Source organism: Pelophylax lessonae, assembly GCF_965119305.1.
Source record: "Pelophylax lessonae genome assembly, chromosome: 13".
In the NCBI taxonomy this organism is placed as follows: Eukaryota; Metazoa; Chordata; class Amphibia; order Anura; family Ranidae; genus Pelophylax; species Pelophylax lessonae.
In genome coordinates, this window is record NC_138780.1 from 56,639,546 (window position 1) to 56,666,238 (window position 26,693).

General features: G+C 46.2%; 1 protein-coding gene across 1 annotated transcript in view; it reads left to right on the forward strand.

The window, feature by feature from the left end:
- Positions 1 to 26,693, forward strand: part of ZFYVE26 (zinc finger FYVE-type containing 26) — a 1,347,068-nt gene that overhangs the window by 1,288,211 nt on the left and 32,164 nt on the right. The window contains exon 38 of the mRNA XM_082275187.1: positions 25,799 to 25,843. Within this exon, the coding sequence (XP_082131313.1) occupies positions 25,799 to 25,843 (45 nt within the window). The remainder of the gene's footprint in view (positions 1 to 25,798; positions 25,844 to 26,693) is intronic.

Genomic DNA, 26,693 nt, shown 5'->3' on the forward strand with positions numbered 1-26,693 from the left:
TGGTCCTAGCATTCTTTCCTTTTTAAACTGAAATTTTTTTCTTTCTTCAATCAAGTCTGTTCCAGTGAAAACTGCAATCAACTGCCGGACTGGGTAACGCACTGGATATCCCAGATCCTTAAGGTCTTCCCAGTCTGGCCAGCGAGCGCATCCAGACAGCAGCTCCATGCTAGGTTGGCCGCGAGTACGCACACAACCGTGTCTCCGAGTCTCAGTGTACCTCTGGCCCGCAGTACACCCTATTCCAAGATGGGGAGGTGATCTGCCAGGAGTGGTGCCCATCCGGTTCCGAAGGTGTAGTGAGTAGTGTCCACTCTCTTCTCTAGGAAATTTCAGGTGGACACGGGCCTCTCCCTGGGTTGGCCAGCCCCCATGTGTCCTTCCTACCCTGATGGCATCCCCTCTTCACTAGTGAGGTCACTTGCTCAAGCTACTCCTTTCCCTCCTCCCCTAGCTCCCCTCCTGGGGTGGCTGTACTGATTTGGTGTGGGGTATGTGAGAGCTGTGGCTGGAGGGATGGTGGGAGCTCGCTGTGGCAGCTCCATTTGCCGTTTATCAGTGATGTCATGGCGCTCTCTGATATTGGTGGGTGGCACAAAGTAAGGGTGGGGGGTTATGGAGTGGTGGAGAAAAGGTTCCAAAGGGTGGTGGAGGGGGGGGGGCATATTCGGCGGCTGCCAGCTGGAGCAAGGAGAGGCTCTGAGGAGTAAAAGCAAAAGAGAGCGGCGCCGGTTTAGTGTGGCATAAGATTTATTGCACATAAAAAAAAGTAATAACTTACTCTGAGGTAAGCGTGGACAGGTGAAATGAGAGAAACAGAGCCGCTCAGGTGTATCAGTCCGACCTGGTGCTGGTGAGACCCGTCATCCGGATGAAGTGCAAGGAAATAGTGGAACCGCACTCAGGTAGATGAAAGTAAAAGAAATACTTTTTATTCTTCAAATCAAATGTGAACAGACAGTGCAGGGAACAGGTAATCCAGGGTTAACGCGTTTCACGGCGCACACAGCCGCTTACTCATAACCGTAATGGTGGATCACGGAAATCGGTTTGATATACACATTCTAATTGATGATTGATCGCAGGTTTGTGTCATCAGTTTGATGCTTCTCAATTGAGAGACCGACAGATCCGTGTTTCAACACCTGGGATATTTAAACATACATATAGGAATACTTCACATACATAACAATGGACGTGAATAGCATAAAAAGTGTACAACATAAATGATAATGACAATAATAATAAAATAATGTTATGCAAGAGGAAAATCCATATCGGCATAATACAGAGGAAAATGCATATACAACAAAATGTGAACATTAAAACAAAATATGTGAATACATGATCATTGCATTACTTTCCTCTGTTATCTTACATGAATATTGGGTCTCAAGACATGCCTGTATCCAAATGGCAATAGATGATGGAAAATAATATTAGCAAAACAAACATAAATATTTTGTATGACTATGAACAATTAAACAAAAATGATTTAGTTGTATCCCAATGAAGAAAAATTATTAAGAGAAATATAAATAATGTGAAATGTGCATGGTGCATGTGTGTGTGCAAATGTATCAAATGTAACACAAATGCACGCAAATACACACATGCCCGTGTATGGGTGAGATATACAAAGCCGTAAAAAATAATAAAATATAAAATAAACATATATACACATGTAAGAAAGTTACATATATAAAGAAGAAATCATTCTACAAAAAATCGTACATGTGTATATGTACATGTGTCCTCCCTCCCTTCTTCCACCCTCTTTCCCTTTCCCTTCCCCCCTCCCCTCCCTTTCCCCTTTTTTCCCTTCCCCCCTTCCCCCCCAATATCCCCCCCCTCCTCCCCCCCCTTCCTTTCCTTCCTTTCTTTTTATACATTCATTACACACATCTCACGTTTATGCACTTAGTTTGATCACAATTTTAGTAAAACATAGGATTGACATGATGATCATGATACACAGTGCTGGGTTTGATTGCCGTACCCATTCATATACCATTTTCTTATAGTTGACTGCATGGGAGCTCAGCGGCCATGTTTGTGTAGTCCGGCGGCCATGTTTTTGTAGTTTCCCATTAAAGTCTATGCAGTGGCCATTTTATTGTAGTCTATTGGAGCAGTGCTCGGCGGTGGGCCTCTAGCAGCAGTTTCCTCTTCCTCTCTGACCAGTGTGGAGCAAGCTGCTGGCGCTTTCTCTTACCCTAGGGGTTGTGAGTTCCTGGGGCTGTATATACTCCCTCCTTCTGTTATAGCAGTGCTGCTTGGTGTGCTGGGACCTGTAGTGTCATCGGTACAGCGGTAGTTGGTTTTCGCGCTGGTGCAATTTGGTACCCGCAGACCTTTAGGCGACTAAGGTGTTCTCCTTTTCCGCCTATTTCTAAGAGATTGTCGCTAGTCAGTGGGGTTCCCCAAAACGCTTGGTTGGGATACCTAAGCATTTTGCTAGGAGGTATCCCTTTGAGGAGTCCCTTCTTAAACTAACAGTCCCACTGGTGGTGGAGTCTGTTTTCCAGGTTAAATAAAGTCACTCTGCTACCAGTGGAGGACACTCCGTCTTTTAAGGACCCTGTAGACAGGAAGACTGAATCTCTGGTCTGCTATCTTTTCACCGTGGCAGTTAAATTTTGAGGGCGGTAACCCATAACCTTGGTCCAGGGCCGTCTTTACCGCAGGCAAAAGGGGCAGCTGCCCAGGGCCCTGTCAATCTTTAGGGGCCCAAAGCAGAGCTGCCCTTTAAGCCCCAAATCGGGAGCCCCATCGGCGCTGACCGCTGACAGTCACTTTATGTCTTTATGTGACAGAAGCCGGCATCTGGCTGGGCATGGCATCGGCGCCCCCGCACTCCTCTCTAGCAAGGAGCGAGGAGTGGGTGGGGCCGTGAGCTCCACTCACGCTCTGGCCCCGCCCCTGTCGAGCCGATAGCCTGTCATGTCACGCAGCATCGCAGGCACTGATCAGAGCGGAGCTGGCCAGGACGGACCGGACCAGGTAGGTCTTTCTCCTCCCTAGGGAGGGGGGAGTTAATGCACATGACAGCATTTAATCCAGTTAGTAAATCCTGACCATTCTAGGCTCGGCACTGCAGCCTGGAATGGTCAGGATTTACTAACTGGGTTAAATGCTGTCATGTGCATTACCCCCATCCCCCCTGGGAATGGAGTGGAGTGGGGGGGGGGGGTAATGCACATGACAGCAGCCTGGAAGGGGACACACTGGTCTGCATTGAAAGAAAGGGGGTACGCTGGTCTGCATTGAAAGAAAGGGGGTACGCTGGTCTGCATTGAAAGAAAGGGGGTACGCTGGTCTGCATTGAAAGAAAGGGGGGTACACTGGTCTCTGCATTGAAAGGGGGCACGCTGGTCTCTGCATTGAAAGGGGGCACGCTGGTCTCTGCATTGAAAGGGGGCACGCTGGTCTCTGCATTGAAAGGGGGCACGCTGGTCTCTGCATTGAAAGGGGGCACGCTGGTCTCTGCATTGAAAGGGGGCACGCTGGTCTGCATTGAAAGGGGGCACGCTGGTCTGCATTGAAAGGGGGCACGCTGGTCTGCATTGAAAGGGGGCACGCTGGTCTCTGCATTGAAAGGGGGCACACTGGTCTCTGCATTGAAAGGGGGCACACTGGTCTCTGCATTGAAAGGGGGCACGCTGGTCTGCATTGAAAGGGGGTACGCTGGTCTCTGCATTGAAAGGGGGCACGCTGGTCTCTGCATTGAAAGGGGGTACGCTGGTCTCTGCATTGAAAGGGGGTACGCTGGTCTGCATTGAAAGGGGGAACGCTGGTCTCTGCATTGAAAGGGGGTACGCTGGTCTCTGCATTGAAAGGGGGTACACTGGCCTCTGCATTGAAGGGGGTACGCTGGTCTCTGCATTGAAGGGGGTACGCTGTTGGGGTGGAGAGCTAAATTGCATGGGGGGGGGGCCCAAGAAAATGTTTGCCCAGGGTCCAATCCATATTAAAGACGGCCCTGCCTTGGTCTCTCAGCCCTTAACGGAATAGGCAAATTTCTGTGCCAGGATTTGGAAGGGGGTTAACATCCTCCTCAGCTGGTGGAATTGGTGGGCCAGCTGATACAGGGGTTACAGTATATCTGTGATGCCTCTCTTGATGCGGCCCGTTAGCTTGCAGGACGTCTGTGACTGCGGTGACCCTTCGCCACATGATTTGGCTGAAATGCTGGTCTGCGGACCAGGCTTCCAAAAAGATGCTTATGGATCTTCCCTTCATCGGGGATCATCTGTTCAGAGCTTCTATGGAAGAGATCATAAAAGGTCTCACGGGGAGGTAAGAGCATCCTGCTTCCGCAGGTCACTAAAACCAGAGAGCCTTGCTGCAAGCATGTTCCTGTCTTCTCAGCCCACAAGCGGCCCTTTCGTCCCACGGGTGTGCAGGACAAGGGTTTTAAATTCTCCCGTGCCTTCTCGGGAGGTTTCAAGAGACCCTGGGTTGGTAAGTCCAAAGCGGGATCCACTGGCCAAGCAGACAAGCCCTCCTCTGTGCCCTCACCCGTACATGGGGTGGGGGGGATGTATTTGCTTTTTTCTGGACCCGTGGACCTCTTTCATTCAAGACAAATGGGTCCACGAGTTGATCCGGTCCGGTTACAAGATCGGGTTTTCGGTCCTTGCCCCGAGCAAGGTTCTTTCCTTCCAACCTGTGCCTGTCCCTGGATCGAATGCAGGGCCTTCTCGGGGCAGTACAGGATTTGCTTTCACAAGGGGTCATTGTACCAGTTCCAGAGTCGGTACGTTTTCAGGGTTTTTTTTCAAACCTATTTATGTTCCCAGGAAGGAGGGCAAGGTTTGTCCAATTTTGGACCTCAAGGCCCTGAACCGCTTTATGGGGGTTCAGAAATTCAGAATGCAGTCCATTAACACCGTAGTGGCTTCTCTTCGTCAAGGGGATTTACTGGCCTCTATTGATATTAAGGACGCTTACCTTCATATCCCTATCTATGTCTGGCATCAGCGTTTTCTTTGCTTTGCCTTGGGCAGGGAGCACTATCAATTCATGGCGTTACCCTTTGGTCTCGCTTCAGCTCCTCGGTTGTTCACAAAAGTGTTGACCCTGGTGCTAGCCTTGCTCAGATAGAGTGAGATTGCGGTACTGGGCTACCTGGACGATCTCCTGCGACCAGAGTCTCGGACTGTCCTACAAGACGATTTGAACATTACTGTGTGACCTTTACAAGAGCTCGGCTGGACGTGGAATTTTCAGAAATCAGCTCTGACTCCATCCAACAAATTGGATTACCTGGGTCTGACTTTGGATCCAGCCTCGGCTCGGGTGTCTCTTCCGGAGGCGAAACTGCAAAAATGTCAGCATGCGATTCAGCTCCTGTTGTCCGACCGCCGGTCATCTCTCAGGACTTGCATGCAAGTGCTGGGTTTGATGGTCTCCACTTACGAGGTGGTTCCATTTGCTCAGTTCCACCCCAGACCTCTGTAAAGGGAGATTCTGTCCAAATGGGACAAGAATTTTGGTACCTGGACAGTCTGATCCAGTTGAACAGGAGGATGAGGGGCGCCTTGCTGTGGTGGGTCTGCTCTCCGACGATTTGGCAGGGGAAATCTTTTCTTCCCCTGTACTGGACGGTGGTCTCCACGGACACCAGCTTCTCCGGATGGGGAGGTGTCTTAGGCACAAAATCAGCCCAAGGAGTTTGGTCTCAGGAGGAGTCCAGTCTGCTGATCAACATCCTGGAAATTCGGGTGATCAGGCTTTTCCTGTCCCAATAGACGGATCGTCTACAGGGGTGTCGGGTAAGGATTCAATCGGACAACGCCACAGCTGTGGCATATGTCAATCATCAAGGGGGCACAAAAAGTGCTCTTGCGGCCAAAGAAGTGGCCAGCATTCTAAGGTGGGCAGAACGATTTGTTCCAGCCCTCTCTGCTGGGCACATTCCAGGGGTGGAAAATAGGCAGGCAGACTACCTCAGTCAGCAGGCCCTAAATCCTGGCGAATGGTCTCTTCACCTGGAAGTGTTTCAACAACTGTGTCTCCAGTGGGGGACCCCCGATGTGGACCTGTTTGTGGCAAGGTCTCGGGATCCTCTGTCCAATGCCCCTGCCACTCTGGTGGCCCCCTGGGGTCAGTATCATCTGATTTACCCTCTACCTCCACTACAACTTCTGCCAAGACTACTGCACAGGATCGTGGTGGAAGGCATTCCAGTCATTCTGGAGGCTCCAGACTGGTTTCGCCAGTCTTGGTACGCAAGCCTAGTAAGGCTGCTGACCGACGATCCTTGGAGACTTCCTCTCAGGGAAGATCTTTTGTCTCAAGGACTGATTTTCCATCCTGCTTTACGGTCGCTGGCTTTAACAGCATGGCTATTGAAAGCCAGGTGTTGATGGTTCTGTTGGATTTGGTGATTCCTATGCTGTTGGATGGTGTACATTACTTGGTGTGAGTCTCTGGGCATTTCTCCCTGTGTCTTTTCCATGTTCCGCCTGCTGGAGTTTCTACAACAAGGTGTATATCAGCGTTTAGCTCTGGGCACCATCAAGAGCCAGATTTCTGCCTTGGCAAAATTCTTCCAATGGCCGCTGGCTACAAATTCCTTGGTTCGCCCTTTTGTGCAGGTGGTTCGCCGTTGGCTCCCGTTTGGCTCCCAACCTCCATGGGATCTCAATTTGGTACTGTCGGTACTTCAGAAACCTCCTTTTGAAAATATTTGTGAACTTCCTCTGATCACTCTGTCACAGAAAGTGGCCTTTTTGGTGGTTATTACTTCTGCATGTAGGGTGTTGGAGTTGGCTGCGTTGTCCTGTCGGTCACCTTACCTGGTGGTTCACAGGGACAAAGTGGTATTGCGACTCTGTCAGTTGTTCCTTTCTAAGGTCGTCTCGGGTTTCCACTTAAATTAAGACATTGTGTTGCCTTCTTTTTGCCCTAAGCAAAAACATCCGAAATTGTCTTACATTCCCTGGATGTGGTCTGGGCAATCGGGTTGTACCTGGCGGCGACTGAGTAGATTCGAAAATCGGATTCTTTGTTTGTCCTTACGGATGGATCTCATAAGGGGCAGGCTGCGACCATTTCCAGATGGATCAGGCAGACAGGGGTGCAGGCCTATTTCATCAGGGGTCAGGTTCCCTCTTTTCCCAGTTTAGGCACATTTCACAAGGGCGCTTAGTGCCTCCTAAGCCTTCCGTCATCAGGCATCAGTGGTCCAAGTGTGCAAGGCAGCCATGTGGTTGTCTGTACACACATTCACAAAATTTTACAAGGTAGATGTACTTGCATCTGTGGATGCTGCATGCAGCCGCAAAGTTTTGCAGGCTGCTGTTGTAGAGGCTCCTGCCTCTTGAGGGTGTATTTATTCTTGGTAGGTGAGCTCTAGTTGTTCCTGGTTGAGCTCCAGGTTTACCTGGTTGGCTATGTTTAGCCCTTTTGGGAATTATATGTATTGCTGTTTCCCACCCCCTCATATTGACACTGCTTTGGGACGTCCCAACTGTCAAAGAAGATATGGAGCTGTGTCCATCAATGAATGAAAGAAAACTGGATTTTTGTCTTACCATAAAATCCTTTTCTCTGATGTTCATTGACGGACACAGCACCCACCCCTCTGTTGATTTGGGTTATGTATTTTTCTGACACTGCTTGTTACAAAACTAAAGTCCTATAGCTGGAAGTGGGAGTATATCCCCTAGGACTGCCCTATGGGCGTAGTCAAATTTGCTTCTACCTAGTCCCACTCCTATGGAGAGCAGCATAACCCAAGGGTCAAAGAAGATATGGAGCTGTGTCCGTCAATGAACATCAGAGAAAAGGATTTTACGGTAAGACAAAAATCCAGGTATTGGGATCAACATGCCTCTCAGAAAATTCCTTGAGGTGTCTACTTTTAAAAAAGGGTAATTTGAAGGGGGAGGGGGGGTTGTACTGCCCTGCCATTTTAGCACCTCAAGAAATGAGATAGGCAGTCATAAACTAAAAGAGTAAATTCCAGTAAATATGCCAAAATTTGTAGATGCTAAAACTTTTGCGCAAACCAATAAATATACGCTTATTGACATTTTTTTTGCCTAAGACCCTAGATAATAAAATAGCGATCCTTGCAATATTTTATGTCACACGGTATTTGCGCAACGGTCTTTCAAAAGCAATTTTTTCGGAAGAAGTACACTTTCATGTATTAAAAAAAAAACAGTACAGTTAGTCCAGTTTTTCTGTATTATGTAAAAGATGATGTTGCGCTGAGTAAATAGATATCTAACATATGTTTTAAAAATGCGCCCACTTGTGGAATGGCGTCAAATAATGGCACTTAAAAAATCTCCATAGGCAACGCTTTAAAAAACGGTTACCTGTTTAGAGTTACAGAAGAGGTCTTGTGCAAGAATTATTGCTTTCGCTCTAATGATCACGGCGATACCTCACATGTGTGGTTAGAACTAGTGATTGACCGAAATCGGTTTTTCGTTACCGATATGTTGGCCAATGCATATCGGTATCGGCCGATATTTTTGCACATTTAAAATTTTGCAAAATAAACACAAATTTTGACACAAATCTGTTACTGAACATGTAAAACTTTATTTATTAACATTTTTAACATTAAGGGCTCATTCTTCACACCTTAACTGCATGAGAACTGATAGGAAAACTTCAAATGCAGGCACATTTAGTTTCACATCATTCCGAATTTCTGCAATAATTTTAAATCACTACTGCAGTGCAGTCAGTGCAAAACTGCTAGAAAAAAAGCTAGGCAACACAACAGCTACACCGTGGATTGGACTGGAGTCAGTGGACTACCTCTGCAGTATGGCACTCACTGCCACTACTGCAGTCAGTGCTAAACTGCTAGAAAAAAGCTAGGCAACAGCTACACAGTGGATTAGAGTCAGTGGACTACCTCTGCAGTATGGCACTCACTGCAACTACTGCAGTCAGTGCTAAACTGCTAGAAAAAAGCTAGGCAACAGCTACACAGTGGATTGGACTGGAGTCAGTGGACTACCTCTGCAGTATGGCACGCACTGCAACTATTGCAGTCAGTGCTAAACTGCTAGAAAAAAAGCTAGGCAACAGAACAGCTACACAGTGGATTGGAGTCACTGGACTACATCTGCAGTATGGCACTTACTGCAACTACTGCAGTCAGTGCAAAACTGCTAGAAAAAAAGCTAGACAACACCAGGACAGTGGATTGGAGTTGGACTGGAGTCAGTGGACTACTGCTGCAGTAGTGCACTAACTGCAATGATTTACTGCAGTCAGTGCATAACTGCTAGGAAAAAAAGCTAGGCAACAGCCACACAGTGGATTTGAGTGGACACTACTCTTTTCAATACTCCCAGTTAATAGAACAATATTATACTGCAGAAAGCACAACATTTCAGCATGTCCAACTCCATGGTCACCTGTTAAAGGGCATATAGTTTTGTTCATATAATGCTCCCGCTTCATAAACATGCTCGGGAGTAGAGGAAGACAGAGGAGCAGAGAGAGAGGTATCTTCTAGCATGGGAAGCAAGTCTTTTGTAGCGTGCCTCATTTTCTTTCCACCACTGAAGAGGATCACTTCTTCTGTCAATTTTTGGTTCCTTCAAATAGAGATGAAGTTCATCATCCAGGCTCATTATTGCAGATTCAGAAGAAATTGAATCCTCCGCATGAGGCCCCAATAAAACACTGAAAATGTCCTGATAAATTACACCACGATGAAGAAGATTCTCTACTGTTCGTCGACGTATTTTTGGACATTTTTCTGTTTTTGCTGCATGCTGCTCTTATTATCAAAATAATGATCTGGACTTGTCTTTTTGGCAGGAACCTCCTGCACCTCCTGTTGAATATCTTCTGTCAGCCACTGTTTTGCCTTTGCCAATACATCATCAGAAGAGAAAGCATTGTTGTTGTATTGAGGATTCAAAAGACTTGCAAGCACAACCTTTTTGATCTGTTCATGCTTTTTAAAACATATATCAATCAAAGCTCTTTGGCTTGACAGACCATTTAAAAGTTGGAGTGTTGTGTGCCATGACACTGAGGTATGACATATCATCAAGCAGCCTCATCATTCCTTTCCGCAGGTTTGCTCCACTGTCTCGAAGTAGCACAAGCATCACTCTGTCTTTGTTGATTACCCAGTCTTCAAGCATGCCTAGAAACATTTCTGTACTGTACTCAGTGTGGGATCCTTGCATCACTTTTGTATCCAACACCAATTGCCTTTTTGTCCATCCGCTGTCAATGAAGTGGCATGTAAGAATCATTAGTGACTCTGTTTGTCCTGACCAGCAGTCAGTCATGAATGAGAGTGAGCTGCCAGCATTCTCTTGTTGCAGTAGTAAAGCCTTTACTTTGACAACGACATTTTGGTGAATCTTTCCCAGCATTTCTGTTCGATAATAGTTCTCACTCTTCAGTGTGTAGCTTGGCTCAAGTATGGACGTCAACTGCTTAAATCCTGAGTCATACACCATTGCAAATGGCTTGTTATCAGTGACAATCATATATGTGATTGCTCTGTCCATCAGTTGGGATCTTCCATCTGAATCTAGACTGTGACGCAATTTTTTTTTTCAGAAACATATCTGTTATTGTTGCCTGGGATATTGGAGATGGTATTTCAAAATCACGTTGATATTCATTTAGTTTTTTCTGTGCTGAATGATACAATTCAATATGATGAACTCTATGATGGGCCCAAAGATTTTACGTATTTTTGTTTTATGCAGTTACTGATCCCATGCTTATGTTGTTTGTACATGTGTTGCACACTGCTGCTTTTCCTGGAGGCGGTTGAGACGAGAAATAGTCCCAGACCAAACTTTTACTTTTTCTCTCCTCATCCATCTCCATTTCAATTTAAAAGACACAAAAATGATTTAAAAAATGGCTTGCTGAAGTTGCTGGCACCCTGTTGTGGGTTGGTGGCTGATGCCTGGCAGTGTTGGTTGCTTGCTGGCACCCTGTTGTGGGTTGGTGGCTGACGCCTGGCAGTGTAGGTGGGTTGGTGGCACCCTGCTGTGCATTGGTGGCTGAGGCCTGGCAGTGTGGGTGGCTTGCTTGCTGGCACCCTGTTGTGGGTGGCTTGCTGAAACACTGTGGTGGCCGGGTGGCTGGCTTGGTGTCACCCTGTTGTGTGGGTGGCTTGGCTGACTTGATGGAACACTGTGGTGGGTGGCTGGCTTGGGGTCACTCTGTTGTGTGGGTGGCTTGGAGTCACTCACTCACCCTGGCTTGTTGTGGGTTGGATGGCTGGCGGATGGCCCCCTTTTGTGGGCTGGGCCTGTGGATGGATGGCTGGCACCCTGTGGCTGAGGCCAGGGCCTGTGGATGGATGGCTGGCACTGTGACCGAACAGGACTGCAGCTGGCTGCACACACGAGGCTGTCCAAGGTGTGGAGGGCGGTCTTAAGGCAGAGAACATGTGCAGCGTGTGGTGAAATGACGTCAGGTATGGGCCGCGAAGGCGTGGGAGGCGGTGTTAGAAGGCAGAACGTGTGCGCGCAACATACGTGATAACGTCACGGCAATATCGGTAATCCAAAGGCCCATTCCGATATATTGGGGAAAGTGCAAATTGGCCCTTGATATATTGGTATTGCCGATAATCGGTCGATCTCTAGTTTGAACACCGTTTACATATGCGGACGCTTCTGCGCGAGCAGCGAGGGATGGAGCGCGTTACATTTTTTTTTTCTCAATTTATTTTATTTTTTTTATTTTTACACTGTCCATTTAAAAATGTTTTTTTGATCATTTTTATTGGTGTCACAAGGAATGTAAACATCCCTTGTGACAGTAATAGGCAGTGATAGGTACTCTTTATGGAGGAATCTGGGGGTCTAAAAGACCCCAAATCCCTCCTCTGCACTTAAAAGCATTCAAAACACCATGTTTGGCTGTTTTGAATGCTGTCTTTTATTTTTGTTTTAATCTGGCGCCTTTAAGGCTCCAGTACCGGAAGTGATGTCATGACATTTCTTCTGGGTTTTTTTACATCGGAGAACCGATTAAAGCTGAATGCAGCTTTGTTCGGACCTTCAGCCAGGCGGCAGATGTGCTGGCTGGTCGCTTGGGTCTCTCAGTGAGAAGGAGACCCAGGCGAGCCACGGAAGACGTCCCCTCCTGCTCCTTGTAATGACAATCGAGCGGCTGCTCAGCCGCATCATTTGTCATTACAAGAAAGCCGTCCGTCGGCTCTAAACAATGGTACCGGGGGTCTGTTCCTCTCTTACACTAACACACAACGTTACACAGGCATGTGAAGGGAGAGGGGAATGTCTCTTCACCTCTCTCTCTCCTCTCTTACACATAGCTTTAGACACAGGCAGTCTCTTTTAAGGGTTTGAGGGTAGAGCTGGAAGCCTGTCTCATCTTTTTACACAGAAATACAGAACACGGGACATGTAAGGGAAAGGTCAAGTCCCTCTCTGCTACAAATTATTTCTCAGTTAAACATACAGAGACTTTCTACAAAGGCTTCTATCATATACAGTACCGCTTTACAGAACTGTCATCCTAATATGATTACTTATCTCTCCCAATATTAAACTCACATAGACCCTGAAACATTAGTAGCAAAACGTATGTTCCAAAGCAGCCATACTTAGCGTTACCTTTCTGTCTTTGTTCAGATAACATCACATTTACTACAGAGAAAACAATATACATGTAACATTTCCTCATCATTAGTTGGCTAACACAATACAAAGAGCTCAACGGATACACGTTTATTATATCACATATACTGGACCAGTATCGACCTTTCTTGATGACTTCTCTGCCTGGCTACCCTACTTTCTCTCTTCCGAAATCTCTACAATCATTCTCGGTGACTTCAACATCCCTATTAATACTAACACTCCTACCACTTCCAAACTTCGCAGTCTAACCTCCTCCTTTGACCTGAAGCAATGGATACATGCTTCTACTCACTCTGAAGGCAATATCCTTGACCTTGTTTTCTCCCACCTATGCACTCCGCACAACCTTTCAAACAATCTTTTCCCTCTCTCTGATCACTACCTTATAAGTTTCACTCTCTCCCTCTCCTCCACCTCTTCTCCCTCCAGCTACCTTACAGTTACCCGCAGAAACCTACGCCATCTCAACCCTTCTCTTCTCTACTCTGTTACCGACCACCTCTATGACAAAATCGCACCCCTGTCCTGCACCATCCTAGCCACTTCTGTCTACAATGCTTCACTCTTAGCCTCCCTGGACACACTGGCCCAACTCACCACACACCGAATCAGGCCCCTACCCCTTCAACCTTGGCAAACAGATAACACTAGAAGTCTGAAAAAGCATAGCCGTGCTCTTGAGCGCCTATGGCGTAAGACTAGGTCTCAGAAGAATTTCAACCAATATAAATCTGCCCTCCAAAAATCAGGCAAATGCTTCCCAGATGTATAGATCTGACAGCCGGACGCGAGTATCATAAGGAATTCCCTGCACAAATTGTTCAATAAAATCTTAGAGGTAATACACTATCAGCTGCTTCTATCTTTTATGCTATATATTGGAGAGTGTGACGAGACCCTTGCTCGCCCTGTCCGCTCTCCCGACACTCCTCTGTTTCTAGTCAGTCAGCTTGCAGATCGCATCGTCTGATGGTTCGGTCAACCAAGGATCCGGGATCCGAACTACAGCTATGTGCCGTTCGGAATCCATTAGAACAAAACACCAAGCAGGCTGTATGTAAGTTCAAGCAGGAAGACCATTTATTGGAAGAACACAGCACACTTTATACAGAAAGTGTAATATCCATGCAAATGAGGGCTTGAAATGAGTCAACAGGGATTGGTCAGATAGCTTTGACCAATGCAAATGAGGGCTTGAAAATGAGTCAGTAGTGATTGGTCAGATAACTTTGACCAATGCAAGGAGACAGAAGCCCCAGGGGGCAGTCAATGTACATAATAGTCAGACACAGAACAATGGTTCCCTAACGAGCCCTCAATACACATTACTCTGTGTCAATACCCCCCTTAGCAGACAACAGGTGTGGTCATTAGCACACCTGACAATAGCCACCTCAGACAGTAAGCAACATTTTCATAACTTCTAAAATATGAATCACATTCAAATAAAACTTACATTTTCAGAATCACCATACTTCAATTGCAAACATAACCAAAAATCATAGAAATCCCTCCAGGGGTTAAAAGTTAGACGGAAGTCCTTTTCTGACCGACCGTCTCTTCAGAACTTCCTGGGATGACCATAATAGGAATGCACTTCCTGCTCAGAAACCTCATGGCCAAGGGAACAATTGACCTTGCTGACAAATATGAAGCAATTCAACCTATTTGTAGTAGTCCAAACCATATTTTCAGTGTTCGCCACCCTCCTGGTCACCCTGCATCCATAACAGATGCAGGGTGATTTAAACATAAGAGAGCCCCATAAGACTGGGCATGGTGCCCCCCAACCTCTCTAAAGGAATTTGGGGTCCACAACCCCCATGCCCAAAGTGACTCTCGTCACATTTCTCCCCCTTCGGCAGGAGACTAACACAGAAGGAGACCCTAACCGGGTTTACTTCGGAGTTAGTCCATAGTTCAAGTCCTCCAATGTCTGCACCCACAAAGTACCCCAAACAAATTGTCCGGGACAGAACGTCACTCACCCAGCCAACCTCTGCCTCTCTTGTAGAACATCTCCTCTGTGGGGGAAAAGCATGAACTGGCCCTTCTCCCAGGATTCCTTTCAGCTGCTGGAGGGAGGACAGGGTGGCTGGGCTCACTTCCTCATGCTGTTGGGGATCTGGGCCGACTGCCCAGCATCCCTGGGGTAAACAAGTGGAGATTGTAGTATCATCCACCTTCTCAGGAAATCCATCCTTTGTAAGTTGAGGGTAGAGGCCAGCAGCGCTCTGCTTTGTTGCCAGCCCTTCCGCTGGGTTGGGGTTGGCGAATACTACCCCCAGGACCTGGTTGGGGGTCTGCTGTAGAGAGGAGGGATCGCCTACCTCCTCCTCCTGGTATTCCTGTGGGGCAGGTTGGGGATCTGGACCGGCCGTCCAGCATCCCTGTAGGTCTGGTGCAGAGACTGCGGTCCCATCTGCACCATTGGGATCAGGGCTGTTATCTCCCTGTGGTTGGAGAGAAGGATTAGTTGTCTCCTCTCCCTGGAAGGTACACTGCTGCTCTGAAGGAAAGATGACACCTTCGGCTCCCGGTAACTCCTGCTGTAGCTGGGGACCTGGGCCGGCTGCCCAGCCTCCCTGTAAGGCCGGTAGAGAGACCTCGGTCCCATCTCCACCTGCCATCGGTGGGTCTTCACAGTACCCCCAGTCTGTACTGTCTCTCCAACTGAAGGGTTGTGGGTCTGGCTCTGCCACCCAGGACTCCGGCTCTGCTTGCAGGGTAGATTGGGGTGGAATGGAGCAGAGCAGGCGTTGGTAGTCCTGCTCCAGTTCCCACTCCATTCTGACCAGATTAATCAGGTCTGACCCCAGGTCATTCGCTTTGGGGAAACCCAGTAGGGCTTCCCTGGTGTCCTGGATTTCCCAGCGCCGGAACTCTGCTGGACATCCAAAGTCCCTCTCCTCAAAGGCCTTCCACAGCAAGCCCGGGCCACTATAGTCCTCACCTTCCGGCATATTGTCATCAGCCATCCAGTGGTTGTAGCTGGTGGCATACCACTTTAGTGCCCGGTAAGCTTCATCCAGCCACATCTCCTTCCAAATCAGGTTCCTTAGCTCCGTCACCCACTCATCCCGGGGTTGTTCTCCTAGGAAAGGTAACCGCAGGGCAACGTATACCTGGAACCGCTGTTCTTCGCTGGGAAGGTTCTCTCTCCGCCTCCACTGCACATCCTCTAAAGCCTCATACCACATTTCCTTTCGAGTGAAATCTCTCCAGTCCAGTATGGCTTCCTCTGATCCAGGCTCATCCTGTTGGACCAAGTGTTGCTGCAACCTCCAGAGAAACTCCTCCTCATATGGGGACGCTGCATCTTTAGGCGTTTTCTCCAATTGCTGTATTTCTGCCATTCTCTGCTCATGCTGCCGCTCTCGTTCCCTCTCTTGTCGTTCTCGTTCTTTCTCTTGTTGTTCTCGTTCTTTCTCTTGTCGCTCATCCTGCAGCTGGATGTCTCTAATGGCATTCTGTATGGCGGTCTCTGACGGGTTAGCACCATATAATGCCAACCGCTCTCGAACTCGTTGCTGAAACAAGTCTTCAACTGACCAGGGTCCTGCATCACCACCCCTCTGATCCATCTCGGCTAGCTCACTGATCAGGGTTGCCTTGTTCTTTGTCCCACTGGTCCCTCTGCAGCTCTCAAGTAAGTTTTTCAGTGTGGCTCTCCTGCATGCTGCATAGCTGGTCATTGACCGTGGTGGTTTGGAGTGTCCTGGTAACTGGAGAGCAAATCCCACCGCTGCCAACCAATGTGACGAGACCCTTGCTCGCCCTGTCCGCTCTCCCGACACTCCTCTGTTTCTAGTCAGTCAGCTTGCAGATCGCATCGTCTGATGGTTCGGTCAACCAAGGATCCGGGATCCGAACTACAGCTATGTGCCGTTCGGAATCCATTAGAACAAAACACCAAGCAGGCTGTATGTAAGTTCAAGCAGGAAGACCATTTATTGGAAGAACACAGCACACTTTATACAGAAAGTGTAATATCCATGCAAATGAGGGCTTGAAATGAGTCAACAGGGATTGGTCAGATAGCTTTGACCAATGCAAATGAGGGCTTGAAAATGAGTCAGTAGTGATTGGTCAGATAACTTTGACCAATGCAAGGAGACAGAAGCCCCAGGGGGCAGTCAATGTACATAATAGTCAGACACAGAACAATGGTTCCCTAACGAGCCCTCAATACACATTACTCTGTGTCAATACCCCCCTTAGCAGACAACAGGTGTGGTCATTAGCACACCTGACAATAGCCACCTCAGACAGTAAGCAACATTTTCATAACTTCTAAAATATGAATCACATTCAAATAAAACTTACATTTTCAGAATCACCATACTTCAATTGCAAACATAACCAAAAATCATAGAAATCCCTCCAGGGGTTAAAAGTTAGACGGAAGTCCTTTTCTGACCGACCGTCTCTTCAGAACTTCCTGGGATGACCATAATAGGAATGCACTTCCTGCTCAGAAACCTCATGGCCAAGGGAACAATTGACCTTGCTGACAAATATGAAGCAATTCAACCTATTTGTAGTAGTCCAAACCATATTTTCAGTGTTCGCCACCCTCCTGGTCACCCTGCATCCATAACAGATGCAGGGTGATTTAAACATAAGAGAGCCCCATAAGACTGGGCATGGTGCCCCCCAACCTCTCTAAAGGAATTTGGGGTCCACAACCCCCATGCCCAAAGTGACTCTCGTCACAGAGAGCATCTGTCAGATCTATACATCTGGGAAGCATTTGCCTGATTGTTGATGAGGAGTAGAAGATAGTGTTCCCTAGGAGTGAATACCAAGCGCTGTTTGATTGTAGTCCGGTAAGAGGTTTGCTTGGCTGTTATCACAAGGAGATTTTGAAGCACTGTGGGATCGTTTGTATCATCTTCAGTTTAATTTGCATTATTTTGGCACCTTATTCTTTCCGTCGGGTAAGGACGAATTTCACCAGGTGGTGGGCTTTTACACCAGATTTGGAAAGCACTTTGATTCACTTTTCATAAGTTGGAGTCATCACCCATTTTTTATGGACATTTATGAACATTTTGATGTTAATTTGCAAATAAGGAATTATTCACCATTGTCACTCTTTTTGTGAAATTTTATATCAGTTTCATTTACATGCCACTTATTGATTTTTGTCATTCATCATTTGTTTTAGCGCACCATTTCATATACACATTTTTACACAATTCACTATGCACTGAATATTGGTAGCAGCTTTAACTATCTATCATTGCACCCATCACACACACAATAATAATAATAATAATTTAGTTCCTGTGTATCCATGGGCTTATTTACTACATAATTTCCCATTATAATATTTGGGAGCTGCATTACTGGTCCTACTTTCTACCCTGATTGTATTGTAATAGGGGAATACAACACAGTGGATTCAGATGATGAGGTACTTGCGACACCCTTATCTTCCATCATGCTCTTTGTTCCCCTCCCGCACTATGCTGGCTACCTGGGAGAAGTTGTTCTACTAGTTGAACAGGGGCGGGGCATGCTTGTGTGGGCATAGACACAGTACAATTTGGTTTTATATTATCCTCTTTCTTTACAGGGAGAGAGGGGTATACAGTATTATAACTAGGTGGGGATTGTCCAGGGGCTAAAGGGAACATTAGAAAATACCTGTGGGGGCTCAGGAGTAAATCCCAGGGAATACAGCATCCAATTTAGTCCTCCCACCCTCATGTACTTCATGTCCCACTCTGGATTCCCTGAAAACTCTGTACCCCAAACACAATCCCTTTACCATAAAAATGTGGAACTCCTCATTTGCACCATCCCAAGGAAAGGGACAATTGGAATTCATATTTTTACTCCATATTGCTAAATTATCCATGGGTCTACATAATAATCATGCGAGAGAGACTCTCATAATATAATCTTTACATGTTCAATTTTTAACTCCTTTATTTGCTTCACTCTCTTTCTTTTTCTTTATATTATCACGTATTACTTTACGTGGGGGGGCTAAGGTATGTTAGGCAGAGGTCCCTTAACATGGACTTTACCCATCTTAAAACAAAACAGCAGTTAAGCAAAACCCTAAATATTGCGGTGTCAGACACTCTCCAGCAACAAAAATATCTACTCAACAGTTAGTTTCTTAACATGCAGCAATAAGGCACTTATACTTCTAAAATGGAACAGAGAAACAAGGACTTCACAAAATTATTCCTACCTAGGCTTTTTTTCCAGAGGTTCCAAACCTCTGTTTCCTTTAAAGCTCCAAGCTTCAAACAATCCCTGTGAGACCCAGTCTGAAACAGTTAATCTGGCTACTAAATAAAATCCCTGGGTCAAAGGGGGACAATCAGGGTAAAACGAAGGCATATTGCTCAGCTTACCTGATCAGCCACACCTTCGTCCCACTTCTTGACACCACTCTGGTAGATGTGTCTATCTGTAGCCAATCTGTCCTCGTTTCTCAATCCACCAGATCTGGGGAAAATAAGCTTCCTCAGACCAAAGTGTTGTAAGCAATATTTTCAAAGGTTTATTATAGTGGCGTAGCGTGGGGGATGCAGGGGGGGCCGGCCGCACCGGGCGCAACATTTGGGGGGGGCGCATCCCGCACCAGTGTCACTCTAGCAAACTTTAAAAATTCTTCTCAGCGTGTCACTCCAGCCGCTGCCATCTTCAGGCTAAGGGATGACCGGCTGGCGCCCTGTGATTGGGCCAAAATTGTCATGTGTGGCAGCGGGGCTGGCCAGTGGCAGAGCCCTGCCTCGCTTCTGGAGCCCGCCTCGCCGTCTTCTAAGTCAGCTCTGCATGTGCCTCCATCCCGCCTCCTCTAAGCTCTCACTATCCTCCCCGCCTCGCCCCCTGTGAGGGCTCGTCTTCACCATGTGGCAGAGCGGATGGATCATGAAAACAGGTTAGTCATTTTGCTGGCTGCAGCACTAGACACAGCCTGGGGAGGAGGTGTAGTTAACAGTGCAGTGTAGTTTAGTGGATAGTAGTGTAGTGGACAGGGTAGTGTAGTGGACAGTGTAGTGTAGTGGGTAGTGTAGTGGACAGTGTAGTGTAGTTTAGTGGGTAGTGGACAGTGTAGTGTAGTGGACAGTGTAGTGTAGTGGACAGTGTAGTGGACAGTGCAGTGGTTAGTGTAGTGTAATGGTCAGTGTAGTGGGTAGTGTAGTGGACAATGTAGTGAAGTGGGTAGTATAGTGGACAGTGTAGAGTATTGGAAAGTGTGGTGTAGTGTAGTGGACATTGTAGGGTAGTGTAGTTTAGTGGACAATATAGTGGTAAGGGTAGTGTAGTGGTCAGTGTAGTGTATTGGAAAGTTTAGTGTAGTGGACAGTGTAGGGTAGTGTAGTTTAGTGGACAATATAGTGGTTAGTGTGGTGTAGGGTAGTGTAGTGCAGTGGACAGTGTAGTGTAGTGTAGTGGTCAGTGTAATGGTTAGTGTAGTGTAGTGGTCAGTTTAGTGTAGTGGACAGTGTAGTATAGTGGACAGTGTAGTGTATTGGAAATTGTAGTGTAATGGTCAGTGTAGTGGACACTGTAGTGAACAGTGTAGTGTAGTAGACAGTTTAGTGTAGTTTAATGGTCAGTGTAGTGGGCAGTGTAGTGTAGTGGGCAGGTAGGAATCAGGTAGGTCAGTGTAAGGGTCAGTGTCGTGGACAGGTAGGTCAGAGTAGTGGCCAGTACAGGAATCAGGTATGTTAACGTAGTGGACTGGTAGGTCAGTATAGGAATCAGGCTGGTCAGTACTATTGTAGGAAGGTATAGCAGGTCGTTAATATTATCCCCATAGAGTAGTGGGTAAAAATGTCTGACAGGATTGCGGATGCCACTCAGTGCACTTCTTGCGCCATGTATGCGTTCCTTGATGAACCAATCGAGGGCGAATACTGCTGTGCAAGATGTGAGCGACTTGTTGCTCTGGTAGACCAGATCCTGGACCTAGAGAACACAGTGGCAACACTGCGTAGCATCAACAACCTGGAAAGGAGCTTGGACATTACCCATCAGGCGCTGGCAGGGGCCAGCATAGAGGAGGGAGGAGAAGAGGTGACGCAAGCAGCAGAGGTACGCAGTTGGGTGACCGTTAGGAAGGGTAGAGGGATGAGTGTCAGAGAGGCCAGTCCTGAGTTGGTACACCCTAACAAATTTTGCCGAGTTGCAGGTTGAGAGGGATATCAGCTCAGGGGTGGCATTGCTGGAGCAGGCGCCCTCCCCCAGCTACCAGGGGAGGGGCGGCTCCAGGAAGAAGGGGGACCGTAACTCAGGAAAGTTTAGACAGGTTGTGGTAGTTGGGGACTTAATTATCAAGAGGACAGAGAGGGCAATCTGTAAAAAAGATCTCGGTAGCCGAACAGTATGTTGTTTACTGGGCGCCCGAGTTCGACACATCGCAGATCTGGCAGACAGATTATTGTGCTGGGCTGGGGATGACCCAGCGGTCATGGTGCATGTGGGCACTAATGACAAAGTAAAAGAAAGGTGGAGGATCCTAAAGAACGATTACAGGGACTTAGGTAATAGATTGAGGAATAGGACCTCCAAGGTGGTTTTCTCTGAAATACTGCCTGTACCTCGAGCCACACAAGAGAGGCAGAAGGAGATTAGGGAACTTAACAAGTGGCTGAGGAATTGGTGTAGGAAGGAGGGGTTTGGGTTCCTGGAGAACTGGGCTGACTTCTCAGTCGGCTACCGGCTCTTTAGTAAGGATGGGCTGCACCTTAATGGGGACGGTACAGCTCTTTTGGGGAGAAAGATGGCCACCAAGTTGGAGGGGCTTTTAAACTAGGAGACGGGGGGGAGGGCTCAGAAGTAGAGTCAGTCAGGAGGGAGCAAAGGACTGAAGGCAGTTGTAGGGTCAGCAGCGACAGTAGGTCCACAACGTCAATTGGAAGGTCTGTGCGGGAAAACCTCAGAACAAACAGGAATAAACATAACTGCCAATCACGTTTAACTTCCGTAAAACTAAGAGGGGTATATGCTAATGCCAGAAGCCTAGCTAATAAAATGGATGAATTGGAAATGTTAGTACATGAGGATGACATAGACCTTGTGGGAATAACAGAGACTTGGTTCGACCCCTCACATGACTGGCTGGCCAATTTCCAAGGGTATTCGGTGTACCAGAAGGACAGGGTAGGAAAAAGAGGGGGAGGGGTATGTCTCTGTGTCAAGAACAATATAAAGGTGATAGAGAGGAGTGACATTACGGATGGGATGAGCATGGATTTAGAATCGGTGTGGGTAGAACTCCATAGGGAAGGAGAAAAGGGAAAAGTAATTGTGGGGGTTTGCTATAGGCCACCTAACCAAGGGGAGGAGGTAGAGCTGGAATTTTTAGCACTAATGGGTAAAGTGGCAAAATTGGGAACAGTCATCATATTGGGGGACTTCAATTATCCCGACATTGACTGGGATGAGGGGACTGCACACTCACAGAAGGCCCGTCTATTCACGGAAACCTTACTGGATAATTACATGTCTTAGTTGGTGGATTCCCCTACCAGAGAAAACACAGTCCTGGATCTATTGATCACTAATGACCCAAGACATAATCTCGGAGGTAGGAGTCCAGGACTACCTGGGCTCTAGCGATCACAGGATGATCACATTTAGTATAAATAACAATATAACAAGGCAAGTGGGGAACATAAGAACCCTAAACTTCAGAAGGGCAAACTTTCTAGAATTGTACTCCTTGATGGAAAGGGTAAACTGGGACCAAACCTTGGGAGCACTGACCACAGAGGAAAAATGGGAATGCTTTAGGAACATATTAAGCAAATGCATCTTGCAGTGCATTCCTATGGGAAATAAATTTAGAAGAGACAAAGCCAAACCTGGCTGGTTAAACCGTAGCGTTAAAAAACTTATCAAGGGAAAAAAATTGGCCTTCAAGAAATATAAATCAGAGGGCACAGTATCGGCTTTCGAGCAATACAAGGAGGCAAATAAGAAAAGTAAACAAGAAATCAAGATGGCTAAAATCAATTTTGAGAGACAAATAGCGGAGGATAGTAAAAAAAAAACCAAAGAAATTATTTAAATATATCAACAGCAAAAAAACTAGGGCAGAGCATATTGCACACATAATTAACGATGATGGGAGGATGGTTACAGAGGACACTGAAAAAGCAACCGTGCTGAATGCTTTTTTCTCGTCAGTCTTTACACAGGAAAAGGAGGGGTACACTGACCATGACTGTATGGTTAGTAGTAATACACAGGACTTGCCACTATGGCTAACAGAGATTGAAATCAGGGAAAGGCTGGATAAACTTAACACAAACAAATCACCAGGCCCGGATGGCGTACATCCGAGAGTACTCAAGGAACTCAGTAAGGTTATATCTATACCACTGTTCCTGATCTTTGCTCACAGTATTAGGACAGGAGATGTACCAGGGGATTGGAGGAAGGCTAACGTGATTCCGATATTCAAAAAGGGTCAGAGGCATATACCGGGAAATTATAGGCCTGTCCGTTTGACATCAATAGTATGTAAACTTCTGGAGGGGATGATAAGGGACTATATCGTAGAGTATGCTAAAGACAACAACATCATCAGCAATAATCAGCACGGGTTTACAAATGGCGTTCTTGTCAAACCAATCTCTTAACATTCTGCGAGGAGGTGAGCTGTGAGCTAGATAGGGGCAGACCAGTGGATGTGGTGTACTTAGATTTCGCTAAGGCGTTTGATACAGTTCCCCACAAGCGCTTAATTTGTAAAATAAGGTCTGCAGGTATCGACAGCAGGGTTTGCTCTTGGATACGGAACTGGCTAAAAGGGCGTGTCCAAAGGGTGGTAATAAACAGCGCATACTCAGACTGGTCTGAGGTAGTAAGCGGGGTGCCCCAGGGCTCAGTCCTGGGACCAACCTTGTTCAATTTATTCATAAACAGCATTGAGGACGGGATCAGTAGTTCGTTATCAGTTTTTGCAGATGACACAAAATTGGCCAGGGCAATAACTGCACAGCATGAAGCAGATATCCTACAGAATGACCTGGACAAAATAACGGAGTGGGCAACGACATGGCGAATGAGGTTTAATGTGGAGAAGTGTAAGGTTTTGCACTTGGGGACTAAAAACATAAAAACACAATACACGTTAGGAGGGGAACCCTTGGGGGAATCAAAAATGGGAGAAGGATCTGGGAGTCTTGGTTGATGATAGATTAGGCAACAGCATGCAATGTCAAGTGGCAGCTGCCAAAGCCAGCAGAATATTAGCATGCATAAAGAAAGGGATGTATTCCAGAGATAAGACTATAATCCTTCCACTTTATAAAACTCTGGTCCGACCGCATCTGGAGTATTCTGTCCAGTTCTGGTCGCCAGTCCTCAGGAGGGATGTGTTGGAGCTGGAGAGAGTCCAGAGAAGGGCAACTAAACTGATTAGGGGATTGGAGGACCTTAACTATGAAGAGCGGCTGCAATCGCTCGATTTATTCTCCCTGGAGAAGAGATGCCTGAGGGGGGACATGATTGCAATTTATAAATTTCTCAATGGGGATCTCAGCTTAGAAAAAAAGCTGTTCATTCGAAGGGATTGCATGAGGACAAGAGGGCATACCATGCGATTAGAGGAGAAGCGTTTTAACCTCAGGCAACGAGGGGGGTTCTTTACTGTTAGGGCTACAAGATTGTGGAATTCTCTACCACAAGAGGTGGTTTCTGCGGGTAGTATGGTGGCTTTCAAAAGACTCTTAGACCTACATCTCAAGGATCAGGACATTAAGGGCTATGTGAGATGATTACAGCCAAATACACCCACACAGGTTGAACTAGATGGACTATTGTCTTTATTCAACCTCACCTACTATGTAACTATATGTAAGGAAGGGACTCAGGGAGTGCTAAAAGTCTGCAGGTTAGGGGGCGCAAATTACTTGCCTTGCCCCGGGCACTGACAACCCACGCTACACCACTTTTATGGTGCATTGGTAATATACAGAAAAGAAGATAGGTGTTTCCTAAAATTAGAATATCCAATAAAACATTACATTCTTATCAGCATAACTACGTAAAACAGAAACTAGAATAACTCAAGATGTCTCACACGATGAGTATCCATTTACAGAGAAATTAAACTAGAAATAGAGCAATGAAACTAGAAACTGTTACACATCTAAAATGGAGGCATTATACAAAATGGATGCCAATTAGATATATGTTTCCTTTCAATTGCTCTTTATGGTCTGGATTTGTTTAGAGCCATCAAAATCTACCTCAAAGCTACAGCTTCTACTAGAAAAATGGTCTCCTGTTTGTCCTGCCAAGGACTTCGCAAGAGACATCTTGCCTCAGAATCCACCACTAGGTGAATAAGAAAAATAATCTCAAGAGCTTACACCCAAAAGGACAAAGTGCCATATGCACTAATACCTACTCACTATACCAGATGGGTAGGGGTTTCCTGGGCATTCTGAATTCAGGCTCCTGTTGGCCAGCTCTGTAAGTTCTACCAGTTGTTGTCCTTGCAGTAGCTCTCTGAGTTCAGTCTATTGACTTTGCTATGTTGACCTGTTGGCACCATTCTGTTTGCTTTGTTGTTGTCCACCCTTCTAATTTGTTGCTTGGAGATGCCCTAGAGTCTATAAATATCAAGCTTGAATCTTGTACTGTAAGATAAGATATTTTGACTTATCTGTAAATTCCATATCTTAGAGTGCAGCACAGGACACAGACCATCCTCCCCTCTGTTACAGTATTTTTCTGCATTGCTTGCAACAAAACTGAGGACTCACTGAGTGAGTTAGGGTTATGGTAGTGGTATCCAATGGGCAGGTCCTTAAATATTTTTCAGTGTCAAATACCTGAATGTACCAACCATTAACCCAGGGACTATGAATATCAAGCCTGTGTCCTGTACTGTACTATACTATACAAGATATGGAATTTATAGGTAACTCAAAATTTCCTTTTTTTGTGCTTTAATGGAATTTTCCTCTTAGATGATCATGCTCACCATAACTTTCCTAGTTAGAAAAAAAAAAAATCTTTGCTTTTTTTTTTTTTTAATCCAGTTCTGTTTGCGATCATTAAAGATTTGAGCACTATAGTTTTAATTCATTGTTGTCAAATAGTCTTTAATGTTTATAGAAGGATTTTTAGTATTTTTGTATTTAATCAGTTTATTAATCACTGTTAAACATGTGTTTTTGTTTCAGGAACTTGAGAAGTTAATCCAAGGAATGAAAAGTGATGAAGCAAAGGTACAATATTTGCATATACAGTACACTAAATTACTGACTGAGGTACAGGCAGTATTTCTGAGAATTCTAGGACAGTCCTTTACTATAGCACCTAAGTCCCTGAAATAATTTTTTAGGACGCTCCATCTTCCTCTAACTTTATCATTTGTACCAATATGTAGCCTGACAGCTCGTCCCAGTCCCACCCAACAATGTGCCAGACCAAAGTGCCTGGTAAACACCATACTGTTTGGTAATCACAGTCTTTGTGACAGATTGCCCTCTCTGTCCTTCTAATAACTGAATCCCCTACCATCAATATCTGTCTATCCTTTTCTGTAAACTTGTCCCCATTCTTACAGAAAGAGTTGTTCACCTTGCAGCTAGGAAAGGTACTCTGCTCTAGCATAGCAATGCCACTTCATTCTGATATCCTCCACATCACAGAACCGGGCGTATTTATTGGGAAGTGACAACTGAGGATTAGCTTCACTGTAGCACACCCCACGTAGGAGCTGCAGATTAAAGGGACCCCCAACTTCTGCACAGGCAGGCATACCGAATCTTTACCAGCACTTCTGAGACAGAGAACAGTCTATAGCTTTGTTTTCATGTTTTATTAAGGGATTCCAACTTGGAGGGATATTGGAGATTATGGGATGCCCACTTGACTTCAGAACTTCAGGGACAACTTTCTTAAAACAGTCTCTATATACAACTCCCCTTTTCCTTCCAGTATACTCTTGCAGAACCCAGCTGGATCATTGTATGAGGATCTGACAGTCACTTCAATCAGATCAAAAGCAATAGCACATTACAGGCATGAAACCTCAGGCCCCTTGGTTGTGTAGCAAAGGATTACAGTATCCAG